This window comes from Ochotona princeps, chromosome 1, assembly GCF_030435755.1.
Source record: "Ochotona princeps isolate mOchPri1 chromosome 1, mOchPri1.hap1, whole genome shotgun sequence".
NCBI classification, from domain to species: Eukaryota; Metazoa; Chordata; class Mammalia; order Lagomorpha; family Ochotonidae; genus Ochotona; species Ochotona princeps.
In genome coordinates this window covers 113,280,780-113,304,008 of record NC_080832.1, presented here as the reverse complement: position 1 = coordinate 113,304,008, position 23,229 = coordinate 113,280,780, and the positions used below count along the sequence as shown (strand labels likewise).

At 55.3% G+C, this 23,229-nt stretch overlaps 1 protein-coding gene across 1 annotated transcript; it reads right to left on the bottom strand.

The window, feature by feature from the left end:
• Nucleotides 1-4,342: 4,342 nt before the first annotated feature.
• Nucleotides 4,343-19,028, bottom strand: LEMD2 (LEM domain nuclear envelope protein 2). The gene is made up of 9 exons (XM_058664387.1): nt 18,286-19,028; nt 16,832-16,872; nt 14,856-14,931; nt 12,513-12,589; nt 11,565-11,644; nt 9,607-9,752; nt 8,623-8,724; nt 8,446-8,548; nt 4,343-5,703 (listed from the first exon to the last, which is right to left on the bottom strand). Exons 1-9 carry the CDS (start codon nt 19,013-19,015, stop codon nt 5,553-5,555), a joined length of 1,506 nt encoding a protein of 501 aa, XP_058520370.1. The 5' UTR covers nt 19,016-19,028; the 3' UTR covers nt 4,343-5,552.
• Nucleotides 19,029-23,229: the final 4,201 nt, after the last annotated feature.

Below are 23,229 nucleotides of genomic sequence, written 5' to 3'. Positions count from 1 at the left end.
ATCCTTGCCATCCTCGTGGCCACCATGCATGTGTGCCATGTGCTCTGATCAGCAAGTGTCCCCAGGGGTTGGTCAGGCCCTGGACTCCCCTCCGTATACAGAGCCCTTGCCTTCTCTCCTTCCTCCCGGCTGTGGCCTCAGGGCTGTGGCCGCTGTGTGGAGGGACATTCTAGAAGATGTATCTTCTCCCAGGCCCCAAGGCCTTGTGGCCCCTGGATGGAGCAACTTGACACTTTGACCCTACCTGTTGTGGATTAGTCTATGCTGGTGCCACCAGAGGCGCATGTGCCCCCTGCCTGGGTTTGAGGTGTACATCTGCCACATCCAGCAGAAGGCTGGTGAATGACACACTCCTGGGAGGCCTTGTCCAGTCTTGCATCACTGATCTCTCAAGGAGGGACATGCAAGTGTTTTCATGGGATAGAATTTCACAGTTACTTGGGTGCGCATGCATACACACACAATGCGTGTAAAATTCAACCCAGACAGAACCTGTACCTGAATCAGGGCTATTGTATCAAGGTCAATACCCTGAGTCACGCTAGGCTTTTACGGACCCTCCCGTTGGAAGAGTGGTCAGGGTCCCTGAGAGCTCTCTGTGCTGTTTGGGCACCTGCTGGTGAGCCTCAGCAACTTCCGAGGGAAACAATATAATAATGCTGTGGGCACAATGGCCTCCGACAGCCGCTGGGGCACGCTCTCCTGACACCACCCTTGGGGTGAGGCTTGTGTATTCACACAAACAACGCAGCTGCGAGGTGGCACCACTTAGGCGTGTGAATGCCAGCCAGCAGGGCCTCTTTCTGCAGTGAGTTACGGTTCCAAAAGGGCAAAAGCAGAAGCCACCACAAGCTCCTTGAGGCAGACTAGAAGTGGCCAGTGCCGTTCTTACCACGCTCCATTGGACCCAAGCGCTCATGGGACTGGCCCAGGTTGAAGGCAGCAGGTGCAGGTTCTTCCTCCTGGTGAATGGAGTAGCCACACACCTGCAGCCTCTTCAGCCCACTGCATGGCCAAAGTGATGGAGGCTTTGACCATTCTACCCCAGCCCAGCCTGGAAGATGGAGAGGGGATGGAGTTCTGGATGTGCGAGTTCAGCTGGACTCCCAGGCGGGGTTCGCCCCCCTCCACCCCCTGGAGCCTTCCCATCCTGGCATCACCCTGGCTTTTCTTTCCTGCATACTGGTGTTTGCAATCAGAAGGTTCAGCGGCCCTTCTTGTGTGCTTAAATTAGTCCCTGTGAAAGCCAAATCATTTCATTTGTAGAGAAGGGCTTAATTGCAAGGGGAATGAGGCAAAGGGAATTCTGTTGCTTGTTTTCATGGAAGGAAATGACTGTACTTTCCCCGTCTCCTTACTCAACAGAAGCGGTTTCAGATTTGGGCTGCAATCACAGCTGTACCTGTTCTGCCCTTGTGCTTGGGGCTGGCCCCTCCCACTCCAGCATCCTTCCAAGGGTCTGCTCGGGGCTCCTCACACTCCTGTGCTCAGCCCAGCTGTCCCTGTGCTGGCCCCTGGGTGGTCAGAGCAGCTGCCCACCTTGGTAGTCTCCAGGCATCCTGCAGGTGGAGTCTGCTGCCCTCAACTTCATGCAGGGACCTTGGCTCTTGGCTGGAAGAGGCCTCCCGTCACTGTCCTTAGAAACCTACTTCAACTTGCTCCATGTTCTCACCAGGGCTGACCAGAGACCACACTGCAGTGAGCTCAGGTCCTGGCAGTTTGCTTTGGTGCCTGGCAGAGGGAGCAGCCCCCAGGCCTCCTTGGACACCGGTCATGTGGCCAGGCAGGCCCCCATATACTGTCAGGTGTCCCTAGGAAATGCAGCTGACACACTTTCTCCTGTCCTGTTTCCATGCCCCACCTTGGTGAGTCTGACCTATCTCATGCAGTCCAGGCTGGGGTGGGCTACAGATCCTGGCAGACAACCTGCATGGCAGGTGCATCCCACAAAGCAGTGGGGAGAGTTAGGCTGTGATGTACCCCTGAATGGGACGCCAACAAGGCCTGCCTGTACACAATGGGTAAAGAAGAGTCAGCACACAAACTGGGTTTCAGATCCTAGACACGTGGCTTTGGGCTTTCCCCCTGGAATGGAGATGTCCACGCCTTGGCCAGTCAGTGCCTACCATGTGCCAGGTACTGCCCAGTGCCAGGAGATCAGCCGTGAACACACACATGTCCTTGTGGAGCTGGCACTGGAGTAGTGGCAGCCAAAACATGAGCCAGGCAGATGTGTGGCATGTCAGGGGTGAAGAAGAAGGAGGAAGCTGAGGGCTGGGGGCGCAGGTGCAGTGCAGGCAGGGACCATGAGGCAAGATGGGAAGGTGAGAAGGCCTGGGGGATGCAGAGTGGGGGGCAGCAACACACAGGCCTGGCAGCAGGGGCAGGGTGGTGGGGGCCTGGGCGACAAGGGTGGGACTTGAGCAGGGGAACAGGACAGTTAGGAGAGGTCTGAGCGTTCAGGGAGTCGGGGGCCCTGGGCCTCCCAGGGCCTGTGTGCGAGCCAGCTTTTCCCCAGGAATGAAGGCAGCGAGTCCCGTCCTATTGAGTCCAGAGTGGCAGGAGCGCAAGGGTGGAACTAGGTTTCCTGGGCTCAAGAGCCCCGGCACCTGCCACCCGCCTTCTGTCCTAACTCGAGGGGACAACAGTGGCTGCTACGGCATGGGGCATTGTGAGGACTTGGGGCCACGGCACAACAGGAAGGTGTCATCACACTGACACAGTAAGTTTATGCCTAACAACTTACTGTGCTACGGGGACATGAAATGAACCCAAGGTCTTCAGCATCTAGTGGCAGAGTCCCGAGTTCCTCTCCCTGCCTCTACCAGGTACACCAGGGACCCTGGGGAGCCAAGGCTGGCCACCCCCACTGAACCCTGTCACCCCCACCTTGTCCCTGGCACACTGTGGGAGCCTGTCCAAATTCTCAGGGGGTGGGGGGTGGAGAAACCGACCGGGTTATCCTGGGAATATTATCCTAGAACAGCAGGGTGACTTACTGGTTACTTCCCTTTGGGGGCAGCCATCAGGAGGGGAGATGGCTATTTTTCTTCTTTTGAGGTTCAAAGTCAATGGCATACTGGTTAAGGGGAACAGCTGCTAGCACAGGCCGTGTGCTAGTCAGTGACAAATGGCTGTGTTTACCTTCCTCCTGAGTAGAGACTCCGGGAGGTGACCGAGCTCCTGGGCAGATGTCCACAGTGGAGATTTGTGGGGGACAGCCTCTGCCTCCCTCACACCCCGGAGCTGCGTTGTCAGCGCCCACCGAGGTCCGGGAGGGCCATTTGTCATCTGGGAGGGACAGCTCTACAGCCTGCCAAGTACTCATGGTGCCAGTGAGCAATACAAGCTCCTCCATCCCCAGTGCTGTCCCAACATGCCCTCAGACCCCCTCCTCTGATGAACCCTGCAGCCCGCCCTGTCCCCTGTGAGGCGGGCTGCTTCAAAGGGAGGCTGGGCCCTTCAAAGCTGGCTGTAGGGGCGCTTGCTCGGGCCTTTGTGTGGCATCAAGGAGAGAGCCGGGCCAGCGGGGGCCTTTTGTTATTTAGTTTATTTTGATCTCGCTCCTGTTCTCTAAACAGCTGCACAGAAATAGAGCCCGGCATTAGTTCCCGTCTCAGCTCACAACATGGCAGAGGGAACATCTTTCACAGGCGAAGACTGCTCATTTTCCCCTTTCTACCAGGTCCTTTGTTTGCCGATTTGCCCGCTCAGCCTCCAGTGGAGAATAAGCTCGGCTGGCACTCGTGTGCCAGCGCACACTCAACAGGTAGGCTGGTGTCTGTGGTGAAGGCAGCCTCGGTGGGCTGCCAGATGCACGTGGCCCAGCTACAAAGCCACCTTTCCCCATGGCAACTGACCTTGCACCCCCCCACAGAAGGTGGGTGCCAATTTCAACCGCCTAGGGTGCTCCCTGCAAGCCTACAGAGCAGGGGTGGCCTGGAGCAAGCACAGGGGTGAGGTGGGGTGGACAGCCCAGAATCCATGGGAAGAGCCACCTCATCTCCTGAGATTTTTCCTCTCCTGGGTAGAAGCCAAAAGGCCCAGGGAATGTTCTAGAGATTCTGCCCAAGCTGGAGAAAGGCACTGCTGAGCCCCACTCTTGGACCATATGGGTCCCTGAGCACTCTGGTCTTCAGAGGCAGCCTGTGGGGCAGGGCTGTCACACTGGGTCACACATGTGGCCCCTGACAGCCCGAGGGTGGCAAGGTCAGGCATCAGGGGCAGGGCTGCCTGGCCCTGCTGGGTCTTCTAGTGGAGCTAGGGCCCCTAAGTCTACGGCATTGTCATTCCTTACACGTTGCTTGGGGGCGAAAGGAAAGCAGCATGGACACGAAGCACATTCATTTTTAATAAATAGTTTATTTATCCAGCAGTTCCAACCCTGAAGCTGAAGCCTGTACCGGCGGCGCTTCCTGTTCTGGCTCGTGTCTGATTAGGCCCACACTGACGGTGGCCGGCCCTACTGTCCCTGTGACACCGAGCACCGCTCAGAGGAGGCTGGTGCTTTAGGATGGAAACCAACAGTACCATCAAGACCAGGAGGGGCGGCTGACAGCCACTGGAGGCAGCTGCTGTTGCTCCCCACTCCCGCTGGCCGCAGCTGATGACCTACAGGGATGGCTAGCTGGAAAGGTGCCAGCACTTAATAAGGACTCCTGGGCGGTGCTTCCGGGGCTGGTCTCCAGGGGAGGGCCCACCAGAAGGTGGAGGCTGGCGGCTAGAGCTCACGGGCGCCGCTCTGTGCGGCCGGCAGGGGGCAGCATGTGGCCACCACGACTGCCAGCCACAGTGGTGGAAGTTCTGGTTCAACAGCCAGGGGCAGCCATGGTGGCAGTCAAACCAGGCGATCACATCACAGACGGAGCGCACTCTCGGCCTTGACACTCCAATGACCTGAGCTGGCATCCAATCCTGCTTTTGGCCACAGGGCTGGCATAGAGCCCACTGGGAGGCTGCCTCCGGAGGAGCCACAGCAGCAGCTCACTCCAGACCTGAGAGCCCTATTTTCTAGACAGTTTCCCTAGTCCCTTGTTCTAATTTCTAGCATCTTCCTCCAGGACAAAAGCTGTCCAGCCAGGACACAGGCATTCTCTCCTAACCCTTGAGCTCTGCACTTGCACCCACAAAGGCACATGGAACCAAGCTGCTCCCGGCCCCCTAGCACCCGGGCCAGCCTTCCCTGCCCAACTTGGGCGGGCTGCAGGTCCACCTGGCAGGCAGCGCACACTGCTCCCATGATAGCTTAAACCATCTTACCACTGCAGCACATTTTCTCTATTCTGGAAAAACAAACCCTTCTCCCCCTTTCTGCCAGCAAAACAGGGCAGAGGGAGTGGCCCTTGCCCCGGTTCCTCCCCGCCACCCTCCAAGGACACCCTCAGGGTCCTACTGAGCTCAGTTCCTCTTTCAGAGGCCCCCAGAGCGCACTCAGGAGGGTGCAAAGTCAAGGCAAGTGTGAATTCAGCACCATGGGTCTGGGACCCTCAAACGCCCCTAGAGCGGGCTGTCCCGGGATAGGCTGATGGGAGCAGGTGCCTGCCCTCTGGGCCTTATCGTTCCGAGTCGGAAAAGGAAGAGGGCTTAGTCCATCTCCACACCAGCATGTCTTCTCCAGCCACGCGGTGGGACTCTGTCTGAATTCGAGATTCATTGGAGGCCAGAAACTCCACGGCTCGGTCCCAGACCCGCTTCATGCGCCTCCTGCAATAAGAGGGGCCAGCTCAGCAGGCTGTCTGGCCCTCAGTGGCCCCGGCCTGTGCAGTCTAGCCCACAGGGCACTGGCCCAGGACCATCCCACAAGGCAGGCAGACGGGCAGGACTTATTGGGGAGGAGTTATTAGATTACAAGAGAATGTCTACAGAGGAGAGAAACTTTTGGGGCCACAGAGAAGCCATCCCTCTACCTTCTCTGCTCCTGAAGTATTCAACAAAAGGGAGACACTCGCTGTCAAAACTGTCCAGCCTGCCTGCCACCTACCCTAGTCTCCAACTGAGGAGCTACACTGGGCCTGCTGGGCTGCGGGGAACAGTTGCCTGCAGCAGCCCTAGCTGGGCTGCCCCACTGTGGGCTGACTGCATCTGAAAGCCTGGCCATGGGCTGCTGGGGCAAACAGCAGCCCCCTTCCGAGGGTGGGGAGCAGCTAAGCAGTCAACGATGCAAGGAGGGGTGGCAACAGCCTGTAGCTGGCCCCAGGGTCCTGCACCCCTTGGTGAGTTCCTCCCCTTTCCACCAGCAGGAAGGATGCTACTTTCCTATGGGGGCTCACACCACAGGTCTTGGCTTTCCCGTCCCAATTCCTCCCCTCACCCTATCCGCAGGGACACCTCTGCACAGTGCCACTGTAAACATGGTGCAGAGGCACCCAGGGAAGGACCAGTGCAGGTGTGAGGTCTAAGCGAGGAACAGTCTCCTGCCGTGTGAAGGGGCCAGTGCAGGGCCCCTTGTCCACAGTGTTCAGGCTGAGGCCCTGCACACTCCCCAGAGGGCTGAGCTCCCAGGAGGATGTTTGCCTGCCCTCCGCCTGCGAGGCTGAGCCCCTCCCTCCCAGGCTGCCCATTAACAGGTAATGAGAACGCCTGCCTGGAGCCAGCGGCAGCAATCAGCTTCTCTGCTTCCCTGGCTAAGCAAGCTCGCATCTCCCTCGCTCCACACAAGCAGCCCTCATCCACAGGGCAGATCCGCCAATCCAGCTAATGGCTCCTCACCAAGAGCAGAGTCAAGAGACTGGGAGCCAGCACAGTTTGAGCTCTGCGGGGCTCGTGACAGGCTTAGACCCTCCAGTAGCCATGCACAGACCTGTGGCAGCTCTCAACACCGCAGCCCACCCCCAGGAGCCTAGAGGTGGGCACTGCAATGCTGTCTCACACTCACTTCAGTGGGGATGTGTGTTCCAGTCACGCCCAAGTGCCAATGGCTCCCGAGGGAGAGCCTGCATGCAAGGCACAGGCACGACCAGCTATTCCCCTCCTGGATCACCCATTCTCCTGGTGCACAGGGGTCCTGCCTCCTTCCCTTGGACCTAGGCTCTGTGGCGCCTGCTCCCTGCTGTTGCCCAGGCACGCCGTCGGGGTCCAGCAGACAGCGGCACTCAGTAGCCATGGCCCAGTCAGCGCACATGAGGCAGGGCAGTGGGGTCCCCACTCGTAGAGTGACCAAAGTGCAGCTCTGAGAGGAGGAGTGTGCTGCTCGTGTCACATGGTGGCTCCTGCCAGGGCTCAGAGTGAGTCTGCCACTGGGGGCCTCCCATGGGAGCTGCGGATGGGCATACAGCCAGCCACAGGCTGCTCCACCTGCCACGTTTCCAGGGGGTGCACGGGACATAAAGCTGCCACACACAGCAGTGGTGACAGTGATCCTCAGGTGCTCTCCCCGAGGGCTCCTGGGCAGCAGAGAGGTCATTAGCTCTGGGAGTCTGGGCAAACTTATCAACACCAGCTGCTTCCTTTTCTGCACAGAGGGGCACACCGTGCTATCCTACCACGGGCTACAGCAAGGACCCAGCAAGCCTGCATCTGTGGCAAACACCGAGCAGTTCCCAGAGCCCAGTGGGTGATCAGCAAGCCTGAGTTCTTGGCCCCATCTGGGCAGAGAGTGCATCAAGCCTGCTGTGGCAGGGCAGTGACCCAAGCTGACACTGCTGGGTCCCCATCAGCTACCCCCAGGGCTCAGAGCCAGTCTGACTCTGTCAAGGGTTATAGTGTACACTTCCAGCAGTCACCCTGCACAGGGAAGGGACCCAGCAATTGTTCATGACATCAGGCTAGCTGCCCCACCCAGGCACCTGTGTGCCCCGGAAGCTGCCTCTACTCTCAGGGGAGGGGGCCATTGTGTGCGTGTGTGTACTGACTCACGGTACCTACTGAGGGTCCCAGGCATTGCTGTGGCTCACAGCTAGAAGCTCTGACACATACTCTCCTCCTTGCTGCTTACTGATTCACACACAGACAAGAAGCTAAGGCTGGCCAGAAGCCCCCAGCACGGTGCCCGTGGAGGCCCGGGAAGGCCTCCTCTCTGCTGCTCTGACTCTCTAGATGCAGCTCCAGCTGCTGCCAGGTCACCAGCCTGCCACTCCTGAGAGACCCAGCCTGCTGACAACACCCACGGGAGGATGGGACTGTGGGAAGCAGAGAAACACAAACAGAGCCCCGTGATTCCTCTGTGCCTGTAGCCAACATTACAAGGGACTCCCATGCACAGATCCCCACATCCTCCAGAGCCACTGGGGATGAGGCCTCCGTGCCCTGCAGCCCTGTCACCACGGGGCCACACTGACATGCCCCATCTAGCTCCTGTGTCCTGACGAGCTGAGCACGTGGGACTGACAGCTGGAAGCGTGAACTGGCCCTCACTCGTGACCCTGGGAGCTGAGCCACCCTGCAACACCCCCAAGGCTCCGGGCTTCCTCCTGTGGAGGCAGCAGGTTCAAGCCCTGCTCCACTCACCGGCTCTGTGGAGGGATGAGGGTGTCACGCACGTGCAGGATGCCCACGTATGGGTAGCGTTCCATGTCCTGCTCCCAGTCGACATAGTGGTCCTGCACCACGTCTGCAGGAGAGAGCACAGCAGTCAGGGGAGGGCTGCTGCAGGCGCTGGGCAGCCCTTTCACCTGGGCCACGTACCGATAATCTTCTTCACCATCTCATACATGGCCTGCTCCTCCTCTTCTAGCTTCCGCCACCGGTACTTGAGCAGGATTAGGAGCCCCCATAAGAAAGCCAAGCCTGTGGGCAACAGAACACAGCTGAGCTGGGGGCCTGGATGCCATGTCCTGAGTATCTGCTAGGCAGCAGGCACAAGGCTAGATGAAGGATACAGAACTGAGGGAGGGAAGGCAGTTAACGGATCACCTGCCTCGCGGGCTGTCACCGCAGAGGCATCCCCCTGGCTGTCATGACCCCAGCTCCTGCCAGGACTATCATGTCCTCCCTTGTGAGACAGGTCTCAGTGTTCCATTCATACATACATACAGGCTGCACCCTTTGTGTGACGGCCACAAGCGGGATGGCGTGGGCGAGGCCAGGGCAGGCACAATGCAGGCTGTGATTTGTAGCCCGGGAGAGCCATGGCCTCACACCTTCAGAGGCACCTTAAGGCCTCAGCTCAAAGGTGGCCGGCCCCTGATGCCTGCCGATGAGACCTGCACCCTCCTTTCCAGCTCAGCCCCCTTGGTCCTCCCTGCTTCTGTCAGGTAACCGTGGTGCTCCAGGACATGCTGACATTTTTTAGGGAGTAAAAGTAGGCCAGGTCCCCACTGTGCTTCCTACTCCAAGTGGTGTGTATACAGAAAGCAGGCAGAGCCATGGGAAGGGGTGACGCTCGGCTGTCGCCCAGCCCTGCTGCCTCTCACGGAGGTCGACGGGGCCCTGCCCTGAATGGAGTAGCTGCTACACAGCTCCAAAGGTGAAGGTAGCGCAGGGGAAGGTGGGGGTTCTCCGCTGCTTCATCATACGAGGGTCAGGTTCACTGGACAGTGATGAACCTGAGGTCTGGATTTCTGCACCCTGACACTGCTGCCTGAGAGCCTGCCAAGCAGGGTGCGGTGGCACTGCTGGCCAATGACCCGACGGTAAGCGGAAGGGGCCATTGGCCAGTCACAGACTTACACCAGAAGAAGATGAGCACGTTGGTGACAGCTGTGAGCAGAGCGCGGCTCAGGCGGCAGCCGACGCCCATGCGGGGACGGGCAGACTCCAGGCAGACCACTTTGTCCACGGTCGTCACCAATTCAGACGGATCCTCCCCCTTCAGCCTGAAATAGGACACGGCTTTGAATATGACTGGCAGCTCCGAGAGCCACAGCATGAGCCCCCTGCCCGCTGGATGAGGAGGGGTCTCAAGGTCTCCCCTTGCTCAGAGAATGGGCTTGGGATCCTGGTTGTGCTCTTTCCAGAAATTCCCCACGTTGGCTACTTAGAAAGAATAAAGCTTTAAAGACGGCAGCAGGCGGGAACCCCTACTGCTAAAGCGACGTCCCCTCTGCCAGGGCTCTGACAGCCTCTCTCAGCATGCGGAAGATTAAACTGTAAATTGGATTCCCACCTCCCAGCACAGAGAAATGGAAATGTTTACTGCATCACGGGTCCAGCAGCCACATGGCAAGAACCGAAGGACAGACATGGGGAGGCGCAGTTGCAGTTTAAGCAAAAAGGTCCCAGGCAGCTTGTGAGGCTGATGGGAAGTAAAGAGCCCTAGGCCCTCCGAGGCTGGGCCCTGGCAAGCAGCCCTCAGGACACACAAGGACACAAACGCCCACGCCTTGTTCCTGCGAGGGCACTAGGGTGGCAGTGACCTGTGGCAGCCACACATGCTGAAATGGCTGGTCCCATAAGGTTCTGATTTCCAGTGACCCACATCAACACTGGCCGTGGGAGCAGGCCCAACCCTTCCAGTCTGCCGCCCCCAACACAAAATGGTGAGTGTCACCATCTGTAGTGTCGGCATCCCCGGTGAGTGCTGTTCCAGGTGACACCCATGTCTCCTCTGCCTTGGCTAACAAGCGCCGAGCCACTCAGAGCGGCTCTTTTTTTTTTCTCAAAGCCAGCGAATTTTAATCATGCCGTGCATCCAGTTCTCAAGCTTTGGGCTGAGCTGCCCGAGGGGCTTCTGCTGGATGCACTGCTGATGGAATTAGTAATTTGGGCGGATTAGAGAGGAAGAGAATAAAACCCTAGAGTGTATTTTACTATCTGGAGCCGTAACCTAAACAGAGACCCCGACACAAACACTGGAGCAGGAAGGCGTTTGGTGCTGCCTGCTTCTCCGGCAGGGGGGTCTCTCGGGGCCACCTGGCTGCTGGCTGCTGCCCCCTCCCCTGGGCAGGGCAGCAGGAGCTGCTTTCAGCCTTGTCAAAGGCCTTGCTGTCTCTGCTATGGCTGCTCGCCAATGATGACAATGCAGCGGAAACTGTGGGTCAGGAAAAAAAAATCCAGAATTTTCCATCACAATTTCCATACTGAGTGAGACCAACATACAGATTCATTTCTCCACAAACAAGAACTGGCACCCAAGAGGGGGAGTGTAGAGAAAGGCAGGGCAGGAGCAGGCACAGCAGGCTAACCCTCAGCATGGATGCCAGTATCCTATCTCAGAGTACGGGTTCAAGTCTGTACCACCCCATTTTCCAATCCAGCTTCCTGCTAACGCACCCCGGGAGGCAGGCAGCCAATGATGACTCAAGTGCCTGGTCCCCTACCCACCCACATGGGAGACCCAAATGGGTCTGGGCTCCTGGCTTCAGTGTGACCCGGTTCTGGCTAAGCTAGGCAACTGGTGAATGAACCAGTGGACAGATCGCTTTGATGCCCTGCCTTTCAAATAAAATAAGTAAAACAATAAATGCAAGGGGGGGGCAAGATTTAGCCAAAGTGCCCAACTCACATGGCAACACTTGGAGTGTGCATATCTGCACAGTATGCTCCACACACTGCACTGCCAGGCTTCCAACCGAGCCTGCGATGACTCAGCTGGGAGACACAGCCTCCACCGCCACAGCCGAGGCGCTGGGCTGCTGCTGGGACGGGGCTGCAGGTGCGCACGGCTATGCTGCCAGGCCCACACTCACCAGATGCCCACGTCCTTGTTACTGCTCAGTATCCAGGTCAGGGCAGCTTCAAACTTGGCGGAGGAGCTGCTGGTCACATTCTGTGAGGGGGGCGGGAGAAGATTAGCTCTGTGCTGAGCAGAGCACCGCAGCAACACCATTGTGCTAGTGGATTAAGGCGGCCTTCGCCCGTGTCCTCCACATGCCCCACAGCCCCGTTCCGCGAAACGCACAGTGAACTGGCAGGAGGGGAGCAGAGGGTAGGGGTGGGGTGATAGAGGCCAAGGAAGAAGCTGTAACCAGAGGAGCTGTAACCAGAGGGGAAAAACAAAAACAAAAAAAAGTACACAGGTCTTGGGTGGCCAAAAGAATACAATTATCTCAAGGGCTGATGCATCAGGCCAGAAAGCTGGCAGCTCATTTCAGGATAAGTGAAAGGATGTGTTGGGTTGGGGACTCAACAGTCAGGCTCAGCTGTGTGGCCTTGCTGGGGAGTCCCCTCTCAGTTTCTGCATCTGTGAGATGCAGACTGAACTGCTGACCCCAAAGGGCCCTGTTGGCCCCAGAGCTCCCTGATTCTACCAGCCCACGGCCATGCAGGCAATCACACGGGTCCCCAACAGTCTGAATGGAGAGGACCAGAAGTGAAATGTGTGTCCCACAAGCGGTCCTCAAGGGAAGCAAAGCCAAGCTGGACAGAGCAAGGAAGAGGACTGGTTAAGAAAGGAGTGGCCTTCAGCCAGCTGGCTAAGGAGCAGTGGTCAGGAGTGGGTGGCTTGGTTATGCATCATAGTCCCCAGCATGGCCATGAAGTTTAAAAAGTGTGTGTGTGTGTGTGTGTAGTGAAATAGTCACGAAGTAAACTCAAAAACAAAACAGAGAGAAAAAGCAAAACAACTGTGGGGCTTGCCAGATCACTAGGCAAGCCCCAGGCCCGATGGCTCGCAGGTGCTCGGGCTGCCCACTTACTGCGAGATATTCCTGTGCGTCCACAACAGGAATGCATTTGCTTTTCAGTTTCTCTGGATTTCCACACTCAAAATTACCTGGGAGAAAAAAAAAAAAAATGATACATTGGAAGACAAAGGAAAGGTGAGAAAAAAAATTACTCTGAAATGGACTAAAAAATGCAGTGGGAATCAAGCCATCAGCTCTAATAAGGAGCATGTGGCCCGGCGGCTCCCAGCTTCCATGGGGCATCTTCACTCTGCAGCAAGATCAAAAGCCACTTAGCTTGGATCGATTCCAGATCATTAAAACCTGACCTGCAAAGCAGTGCAGCGATTTGCATTAAATGACTAAAAAGCTGCCCAAAACCAAGATCTGCTCGCAATTGATCCCTCAAAGGATCAGACAGACAGCTTCAGAATGGCACAGGAATGACGCTATAAATAAACACAGCCTGGGAAAAAGAAAGGCAGGAGGCCACGGGCACCAGAGATTTGGATCTGTGACACTGGCCAGTGACCTGGAAAGCTGGGCCCATTGTTTGAAAGGGTTCAGGGCAAAGACATCCCCAAGGCCTGTGGAGGAGGAGGGAGTCTGTGTGGGGCAGTGGGGCCGGGGCAGCTCCTTCTGGGCACCCCAGGAGGTTGGCTGCCACCCTGTCTGGAGCTGGGATTCCCCCTTTTCATTCTGACCAACCTTCCAGGAACACCTACAAGGCCATCTACTCCAAGAAGCCCCTGGTTGTGGGCCTCTCTTTTAGCCTGACGGCTCCAGAAGCAGCGGCCTGCCCAAGACTGGCTCTCAGACACTGTGCTTTATGTGGCCTGATCAGGGCTGGGCGCACACAGAATTTTCCACGCACCCATGACTTGGCTGTGTCTACATGCTGGGCAGGGCAGGGCTGAAGGTAAGTTTCAGAAACCTTAAAGGTGATTTGAAGCATGACTTTGGCCTCCAATCCAGCCAAGTCCTATCTCAAACTTCATCTGGACTTGGGTTCCCTGAGACCAGGTTGACTTCCTGTCCTGGATCTCCATGGCCTCCTGACTGCTTCCTCTTGCCCCCTTTCTGTCCACGGCCCACACGGTCTAACAACAAAGCTTCCCGATGACATTGTGCCACTCCAGGGCAACTGGTTGTCAGTACCCTGTCAGTTCCTCTTCGCAACCTTCCCCTTCCTGCTGACATGCGACTTCCTGACCTTTAGGCCAGGCCCTCGGCCTTGGTGGGTTGCAGGGCCTAACACACATGCCACTTCCTGTGATGCTCAGAGACATCTCAGTTGTGATCAATCATAGCTTAAATGAACGTACTTCAAAAAGAAATCGCAGGCCCCTCCAGCACCAGGGGCTTGGGCTGCACTGAGGGACTCCTGTGTCACCTCTGCTCCGAACAGGAGCCCCCACCCCCACAGAGGGACTCCTGGCGTCTTCTCTGTCCACTCTCAGGAAGACAGCAGTGGCAGAGTTGATGCTCTGAAGACTGACCATAGGCCCGAGGGCCCAGTACAAGCCCACTGACCTTGACTCCTGTTGAAACTGTAGACAAGGGTGGACCCTCCAACCTAAGACCTGACCTCTGCTACCTCAAGTCAGGGGAGTCTCTTGAACTTTCAGACTGAAGCCCCCCATGGAGCTCTCCTGCTGAGTAGGGCATTCAACACCCAGCACAGCCTGGGAATGCATCTGGGTTGTCAACACAGCCTTGGAGAGCCTTAGATGCCAACTGGGGGAGAACACAGGAACATGGGTGGTGTGACTGGCCCCAAGGAGCCAGTTCCCCATGTAAAGCAGGAGGGGACCCTTCTGAAGAAATTCCCAGAGTCCCACTGTGGGGCGCTAAGGCTGTCCCTCAAGGGATCAACGACTGTCTCAATTTGTGGAGGAAACAGATTCGAGGTTACTGGTCAGACATGGGAGCTGGAAACCTCGAGTGAATCAGGGACTTGTCCTGGGTCCTGAAGCCATACAGGGGAACAGGAGTGGAAGTGACATTAGGGTCTGGTCCACAGAACACCTGTCACTGCATGCCTGGCAGCCTCCGCCCTGGCCCAGCAGGCCAGCTGGTTCCAAGAGGCAATCCACACTCTAGAAGAACTGGGCCTAGCACATCTGATGCCAACACAGGGCCCTAAGCACTGGGTGGCAGGCTTCCCACAGGTGGAAGACCACATGCTACAAGGGCTGCGCCTTGCAGGAGATCAAGAATCAAAGGATTCTGCACAAAAGCAGGGCTTAAAAATGCGCCTCAGCAGGGAGGTGAGAAGGCAAGAGTGGCTCTGACTACAGCAATCGCCATGCTCTACCAACCAGGATGGTAGCCTGCATGCCACCCAAGGTGCCCCGAGACTCTGGGCCTACTCACCAGCTTGGATGGCCAGGAAGTTGTAGAGCTCGTGCAACAGCTCCAGCAGGGCTGCCTTCTGCTTGGCCTGGCAGAACTGGAAAGGCACGGGACACCGGTCAGTGGGGCAGGAGGCGCTGCCGGCCTTCCCGCCAAGGAACTTGCAAAACAAAGACAAGCTTTGCCAGGAGCTGGGCCCTGGAGACAGCTGCCAACCAACCAGGTAACTGGCAGGGAAGGAGGTAGAAAAGAGTCGGTATCCTGGAGGCTCCTGGCTTCCACCCACAGCTCCCCTCAAAAACAAGCCAGGCTGAAAGGCTGAGGAGCCAAGGGGATAAGGAGGCCGAGGAGTCAAGGAGTCAGGCCGAGGGGCTGAGGGGCCAAGAGGCTAGGGGGACAACCTGCTGGCGTTTGCAGAGCTTGGGGCAGACAGGGAAAATTTGGCTTACTGCGGCCTTGTTTCCCCCTTGGGCCACCGCTGTCCACCTAGGTAAACCTGCCGGCCCTCCTGAGACAGGACTGGGGTGAGGACTCGGTTCAAGCTCAGGTACATTCAGTACAGGCAGGAACTGGGGGAGGGAGAGGTGGGACCAGAAGACACATCCACTGCTGGACAGTTCCTGCGCTCCCAGCAGCACTGGGGTGGAAGGGTAATGCAGGAGCAATGGGCCCACACCTGAGGGAAGGAACACAGCCCTGCAGCTCAGGGGCCTGGCTAGGTCCGCAGCAGGCTGGAGGTACGCAAAGAATGAGGCCACAGTCAGCTAAAAGGCCTCAGCCTCCCTATTCCTGGGTCCTCCATCCACACAGGGCAATGCTCTCGGGCAGGCTGGAACATCACCCACAGCAGGAAGTCCCAGCAGGCAGGTACTGGGTGCCATGTGCCCGCTAAGCACGGCTTCAGCAAGGTCCCTGAGGGGGCCTGCCTGGGCTCCTATGAGGCCTCCTGGGAACATGCCGTGCTCAGAGAGGGGCCAGGGAACAAATGTGTCCTTCCCTTGTGGACCTGAGACATTTGGAGATATTAAAATCCAGGATTCCTGTTCTAACTGGACAGACAAAATGAACATCACCAGAAGAGTCTTAAACAAAAGACAATTTTTTTTTCTGCTTTTGCTTAGTCTTCAAAATTCTAGCTTCCCCTCTGGCCATCTACGTTTCTGGGCCACTTCTTCTCATTACCAACTGTGAGCCTGATGATAGAAGGCAAATTGAACTTACTATGAATCTGTTTTTACAGAACAATTGGGAAGAAAAGATTTCTGCAACATGAATGCAATAAATTGATGCAATAAAACACTTCCAAATACAACACATTGGAAAGCAAAGAGAAATAAAAACCAATATCTGTGCCCCCTCACTAACCAAGGTAGGCGAGCCAACTGAGGGGTACAACCACCCACCGTCACTTCAGTCCTTGGTCCATGAGGCCTGTCACTACACACTCCATAATCACACCACTAAGTCATGCCCTCTGGCAGCATTAAGACTCCTCCTGGCAGGATTTATGACCCGGGAATTTATTGCCTCGTATCTGTGTCTACCTCCAGGACCAGGCAGACATGGCTTCCGTGACTCAGAGCATGGCATTGCTTGCCTTGCCCTGAGATTATTTGTAGAGAACATCAGAGCTGCATCAAACAGATCCACACCAAGACCAAGAGTGCTGACTCCACTTCTAATGACAGACACGTCCGTGACAAACCAATGCGGAGCCGGTACACAGGGCAGTTCCAGAGCCCCCAAAAGACACACACAGGACAGGTGGAAAGGGTGGTGCTGAGAACAGGGCCCTCAAGGGCTGGCGAGGGCCTTTTGACAATAACCCACAGCATACCCTCAGATTCACACAGACATGGGATCAAAGCCCCTGGTGCCACACTGGATGGGAAGGCTTTGGTAACAAGCCCGGGGTTGGATTGTGGGAGCTCTATGGTTCAAGTGCTTCTTTAAGACTACGATGGAGTCTGTCACAGCGCAGTTCTGGGGTCACTCACCTCGTCTGTTTTCTTCTCACAGTCCACTGGCAACAATTTCACTGAGACCAAGAAAAGAAAACAGGAAATTAAAAGTGTGCTTTGAGAGGAAGCATACAAATAGACCACTCTGGAAATGCAGGGACCGCAAAACATTGACCCAGGGGCAGGGCTGAGCTGGATAGTGAAAGGAGGTGTGTCTACACCGCAGGCAGGTGAAAGCTGAGAGCATCCCCCAGCCTGCATTTAAGAGTCAGACTAGCCAGGACCACAGCCCAGCTGAAAATAGTTAGGCACAGGATCCGGGGCTACTCGGCCTCTATGAACCTGTTGGAATGGATCTATAGACTGTCCACAGTGCGATGTTCAACAAGGACCCTAACCAGTCCTCTGGGGGAGCAGCACACAGGTGGAGCTCAGCATACATCTGCACCAGAGGATGGATACACACTGAACTCCACCGGTTCAGTGCTGACAGCCCCGTCCACCTCGTGTCTCTAGAGTTGACAAACTGCAATCACAGAACCCATCTGGGGGGTCTGCCATCTCCATGTCCACAGACTGCACACCGCCCAAGGTCCACCTGGCACACAGCAAGGACAGAACCGAGCTCTTCCTGTATGTCCTTTGGTCCTGCTAGGCATGGAAAGACATGGCCTTGCCTGGAGTCCGGAAAGTGTTAACCATACTCCTGCTTTGTAAAGAACATTAGAAGCCCAGAGCTACTTTATGCCTAAATTCAGAATGAAATGGTCTCTATGTTATTTCTGTTAAAACTTCTCCAGAAGCACTCTCCCCTCCCCACCACTCCGTCAGTGCATTGTGTCCTGTGTCCGTGCTGTGCAGACGAGCATCTCCCACTTAGGAAATACAAGTCCTCAGTTGTTCAGGAGATGGACACTGCATCCTAGAAGGCCTTTCATGAGCACCTGCCATCCTGTTGCCAAGTGTGGCCACAGCCCCCATCCACCCTGCAAGCTAGGGGGACACTTCTCACGGACAGCAGCTTAAACTCTTTAGCAGGGCCTTCTTGCCTGGCCTGGGCGGTAGAGCTAGCACAATCTCCTTTGGCAAAGGAAGGCCTGTGGTCCAAAGCAGTGGGGCAGGTGGCCTTTTCGAGCAGATCCCATCAGTGGGCTAGTGGAATCAAGGGTGCCTTCACTTGTGGGGTGAGCATAAGATGAGCACAGAAGAAATACACAGAAAGAGAAGGCGGGCCTGTTAGAGGGAAAGCCAGAGAGAGGCTGGGGCAAACCAGTCTGCTCCCTCCCCCACCCCGGGCACGTGGCTGCAGGCGAAGTGTTAGAAGGAAGAGCCAGGGTGGAAAAGCAGAACAGGAGACCGCGAAGGCAAGCATCATGGCAGTGGCTGGCAAGGAGGAAAGTCAAAGCCTGGAGGTGAGAAGACAGGCAGGGGACAAGGCACAGGGCGGCCGACAGCATGGGGGCCCTCCCCTGCGCCGGCCCGGGACGTACTGTTGTCCTCCGCCTCCTGCGGCGCCGAGGGCTTGCCCATCTTCACCCACAGGATGCCCAGGAAGACGAGCAGCAGCCCCAGGCTGGCCCAGAGCAGGAGCCGAGACAGGCAGCGCTCCAGCCAGCGCCCCACCTCAGGCCGGGCCCGCGCCGCGCCCGCAAGGCCGGCTCGGGCCGCCCGCAGGCCGGGGCGCGGGTCGGGGCTGAGGAGAGAGGAGGACGGCCGCGCCGGGGAAGGGGACGCGGCCCACCAGCGGCGGCCCGAGAGGCCCTGGCCCAGCGCGGCCTTGTCAGGCGTCCGGGCGTCCTCATCCTCCTCAGAGCTGCCCCGGACCGAGGCGCGGCGCCGGAGCGGCGCGGGGCGCGCAGGGTACGCGAGGCCGCGGCTCCCGGCCCAGGAAGCCGCGGAGGCCCCGAGGTCGCCGTAGGCCCCGGGTTTCGGGTGGGCCGAGGCCGGCGGGGAGAGCCAGGGCTCTGCCCGCGGAGGGGCCGCGGTGGGCCGGGCGCGCAGCGGCGCCTCCTCGCGTAGCCGGGCCTCTTCCCGCAGCCGCAGTTCGCCTCGCGGCCGGGCCTCCTCCCGCAGCCGCTGCTCGTCGCGCAGCCGGGCCTCGCCCCGCAGGCGGCGCAGCTTGTTGCGGTAGACGTCCCGAGTGGTGTCGGTGATGGGTCCTGGCTGAAAGCCGAGGGCCTGCAGCTCGCGCCGCAGCTCCAGGTCCGACAGGCCGGCCATGGCCAGGACGCCGCCCCCCGCCCGCCCCTAGCGAACACCGCACCCGGAACTGCTCCCGCCGACAGCCGCGGCGGAGCGGGCGGGGCCGCGCGCCATGATGGGAAGGTCGTGGAGCCGCCATGTTGGGAGGGTCTGTCCGCGGCAGGTGTGCCGGCCATGTTGGGGAGGTCGAAGGAGATATTTCCACCCTTTCCCGTCTTGTGGCACCCTCCCCCTCGCCCTGGTTTGTTAGACCCAGCAGTGTTTTTCTCTGCCGCTTGCGTCTCTAGCGCGGTCCCTGGCAAGTGGTAGGCATTCAATAAAGTGTTGATGTAATGGATGAATTGCTTAATGGTGAGAGACAAGTCACTGCCCAGTGCCGGAGACACAATCATTTTCCTCTCAGTGCTTGGGAACCTGTGTGTGATTGGGTTTCATCTCAGTCATGGAGGGCACCCAGACACGCTCCGAGACTGCCTGGGCCCAGATTGAGCCCCGCGTGGGTGAGGAGCCCACAGGGGACACAGACTGGACACAGACTTCCCAGCCCGGAGGGTCCTCTTGTGACTGTGGAGCCAGACGACCTGGGGCTGCCAAGGTGGGGCATTTTTGTGGAAAAGGGATAGAGGCAAACCCCCAAGACCCACGAACTTGTCGCCACCAGCTTGGGCTTAGCCCTGAACTGTGAAGCCAGACAGTTGCCCCAGCTCCACAGCTATGGGGTGTGCGATCCTATGGGGACAGCGGGTCTCGGAGGATGATCTAGGAACTGTTTCCACTCAGCCAACATTCTGGTGGCCTGTGGCCGGCAGCTGGGGTGCAGGGCCCCAACGGGACAAGTGACTTGTTACAGGAAAACTTAGCAACACTCGCTAAGGAAAGAAGTAATGGCAGAGGGAGGCCGGCCCTCACTTCGTGGCCCTCTTTCCACCCCATTTCCCCACTCTTTTTTTTTTTTTTTTTGTCCTATAGAGAAATAGCTGATTTTTATTTATTCATTCATTTTTTGTACTTATCTTTTTTGACTTGTATTATTATTATTATCATTTTATGATATAGTTCCATAGGCCCTGGGATTTTTCTTATCCCTCCTCCAAGTTCCCTCCCCTTCCCACTGAGCTCCCCTGTATTATCACTATAGCATAGTTTTTCATAAACAGTCACTCGTCAGGCCAAGCACGGTGGCCTAACAGCTGAAGTCCTCGCCTTGAACACACCGGGATCCCATATAGGCGCTGGTTCTAATCCTGGCGGCCACACTTCCCATCCAGCTCCCTGCTTGTGGCCTGGGAAAGCAGTGGAGGACGGCCCAAAGCCTTAGGACCCTGCACCTGCTTGAGAGACCTGGAAGAGCTCCTGGCTCCTGGGTTCAGATTGGCTCAGCACTGGCTGTTGCTGTCACTTGGGGAGTAAATCATTGGAAGATCTTCCTTCTGTCTCTCCTCCTCTCTCTATATGTCTGACTTTGCAATAAAAAATAATAATTTTTTAAAAAGCCATATGTCCATCATTGCGGGCATGGAAAATGGCAGAATCCAGCATCCTATTGTCAAGATATAGTTAACAATTTCATTGTGAGTCAATCTTTGATCTGGAAATAGAGATGCAAACTGCATTGTATCCTCACATCTGGATAGGATAGTCTCCATTACACAGTTACTGTACATCCCCTTAAATGAAAAGCCACAAAACAAAATCAACGACAGGAAGAAAAGAAAAAATTAAAAATGCCATGAAGTTAAATAACATGCTACTGAATGACTAATGTGTCGCTAAAGAAATCAGGAACTTTCTTGAAGAAAATGATGCTATTATATGATCTATAAGTCATTGAAGAATTTAATGGAAAAGAAAGTGTTTTGAAGAGATGAAACTAATTTTAAAAAATCAAAATAAATGAGATATAGTTTCCGCTTATCTTTGTCAGTGAGATATGTCTTCTGTAGGCAACAAATAGATGGGTTTTGTTTTTTAATCCAGTCCACTAATCTATAATGTTTGATTGATGAGTTTATGTCATTTACATTCAGGGTTAATACGTATGGATGGTAATTTGGTCCTGTCATTTTAGCAGTGGGTTGTTCATTGATTTAGTCTTCTGTTATTTTACTGGGATGTTCTTCACATTTGCCTTTTGTCTTGCTGGGTGCTATTCCTCTTCTCTGTCAAGAGAACATCTTTAAGTATCCTTTGTAGGGCAGATTTGAGAGAGGCAAATTCTTTTAACGTTTCTTTACTGTGGAAGAATTTTATTTCATTTTCAAAGACAAAGGAAAGTTTTGCTGGGTAGGTTATCCTGGACCAACAATTTTTTGCTTTTAGAATTTGGAATATGTCACTCCATTCTCTTCTGACTTGTAGAAATTTCCTGTGAGCAGTCTCCTGTGAGTTTAATTGGCATTTGTTTATATGTCAATAGATTTTTTTTTTCATGTGCACTCTTAAGGGTCTTCTTCATGTTTGATTGAAGAGAGCTTGATTATCATGTGTTATGATGAAGATCACTTTTGGTCAAGCCTGTTGGGAGTTCTGTGCCCCTCCTGGATGTTGTTTCCCAATTCTTTCTCTAGATTAGGGAAATTTTCCCTTATTGTGTCATTGAATACACCCTTAATCCCAGCTTCTCTTTCTGCATCTTCTGGGACTCCCATAAGTTATATTTGGCCTTTTAATAATGTCTTTCAGTTCTTGAATACTTTTTTTTTAGCTTGACCCAGCTCTGTTTCCAGTTTTTTGTTTGTTTCCTCCTGGTGACAAGATATATCTTCCAATCCTGAGATTCTTTCTTTTGCTTCATTCATTCTATTTTGGAGACTCTCCACGGTACTTTTAATTTGCTCCACTGTATTCTTCATTTCTAATATATCAGCTTTCATTTGATTAATTTCCTGTGTGACATATTCCTAAAATTCCTTGAACTTTTATATTATGTGTTTCTCATTGCTGATAAGAAGCTTTATAACAAGTGTTTTGAATTCTGTATTATCGGGGTCTCCCATCCCGCAGAAGAAATCACCCGATACTCCAGGCTCTGTTTCAAGAGGCACTTTATTCTTCCAATCAGTCCGTTTCCCAGCCAGTCGACTTTTCCCTCTTTCTCCCGTTTCTCTCTGCTTCATTCCCCAGTCTCCTCATCGCCCCCAGTCTTCTGCTGTCCGTCCGTCCCCAGTTGTGCGCTGTCCTCCGTCTCTGTCCATCCATCCGTCTCCGTCTCCATCTCCTTCTCTTCTTCTTCTTCCTGAAACCCCCACTGCTTATATACAATCCTAATCCAATCAGCTTAAAGGTCACCGATGCACGCGGCAGGCACGCCAATCATAACTCTGATCACGTGCAGCACACGCACCAGGCATGCGGCTACGGGCCAATCAGAAGGCACTTCCCGAAACCTGTATACCGCCAAGCTCTGAGAGGAGGAATGGCCTCGGCGCCAGTTTAGGGCAGGGCACACGTGCAGTGCTCCCAACACTGTATCCCCCATTTTCTCGATGTCTTCCTCAGTGAACTTTGAGATTTACAGGGAGTCTTCAGTAATATTCATTATGCCTCTGTCTCTTCTTTTGCTCTTGTTCATTGTACTTCTGGTTAGCAGATTCTTCTCCTTGGGGAAGATTTCTAAACTGTGTCACCCACAGGTCTACAGTTTGATTTTACTTATTGCAGTTGATACATGGCTCTTTGTTTGCAGTCAGTTGTGCCACTCCCTCCAGCGAGTTCCACGTCTGGGTTCTTATGTTACATTTCCATCACAGTCTCTATAGCCTTAGCTCCTGGCTCACCGGTCTCCACTTACTGCAATACCATGCTGAGGTACAGCCTTTGTATAATCTTTCTCCCACTTCCTGTTAGAGCAGTTCCCAGGATTAGGGAGAGACCAGGTGTCCTATATAACTAGATTGTTGGTGTTGATCTTGCCGGAACCTGTTGGCTATGAGGTCTAAGGGTCACATGGACCTATTTTGACCAGTATGATGCCAAAATCTATCAACTTATTTTCTCTGTGGGACCAGTGCAATGCCCTGAGCTCAGTGAGTTCATTCCCAGCTCAGTGCATGTGCAGCTCACTTTTGTCCCTGTAGTCTTAACGTCTTTCCACATTGTACAAAATGGCACCTGATGTGCCCCTACTAGAGTTCTTGATCTGCTGGCCATCAGGTCTGAGGGCTACCTGGCCCTATCTTGGATAGAACCTGCAAGATGCCATGTTGTTGCAGTTCACTGAGCCAGAAATGAGT

Bases quoted from the DNA above. Each gene is read 5' to 3' on its own strand.
- LEMD2 (XM_058664387.1), bottom strand. From the start codon at position 19,015: ATGGCCGGCCTGTCGGACCTGGAGCTGCGGCGCGAGCTGCAGGCCCTC. The intron at 16,873-18,285 runs GTACGTCCCGGG...TCTTGGTCTCAG, and splicing joins GCAGGAGGCGGAGGACAACA to TGAAATTGTTGCCAGTGGAC. The intron at 8,549-8,622 runs GTACGTGGCCCA...TCTCTCCTGCAG, and splicing joins GATGGTGAAGAAGATTATCG to ACGTGGTGCAGGACCACTAT.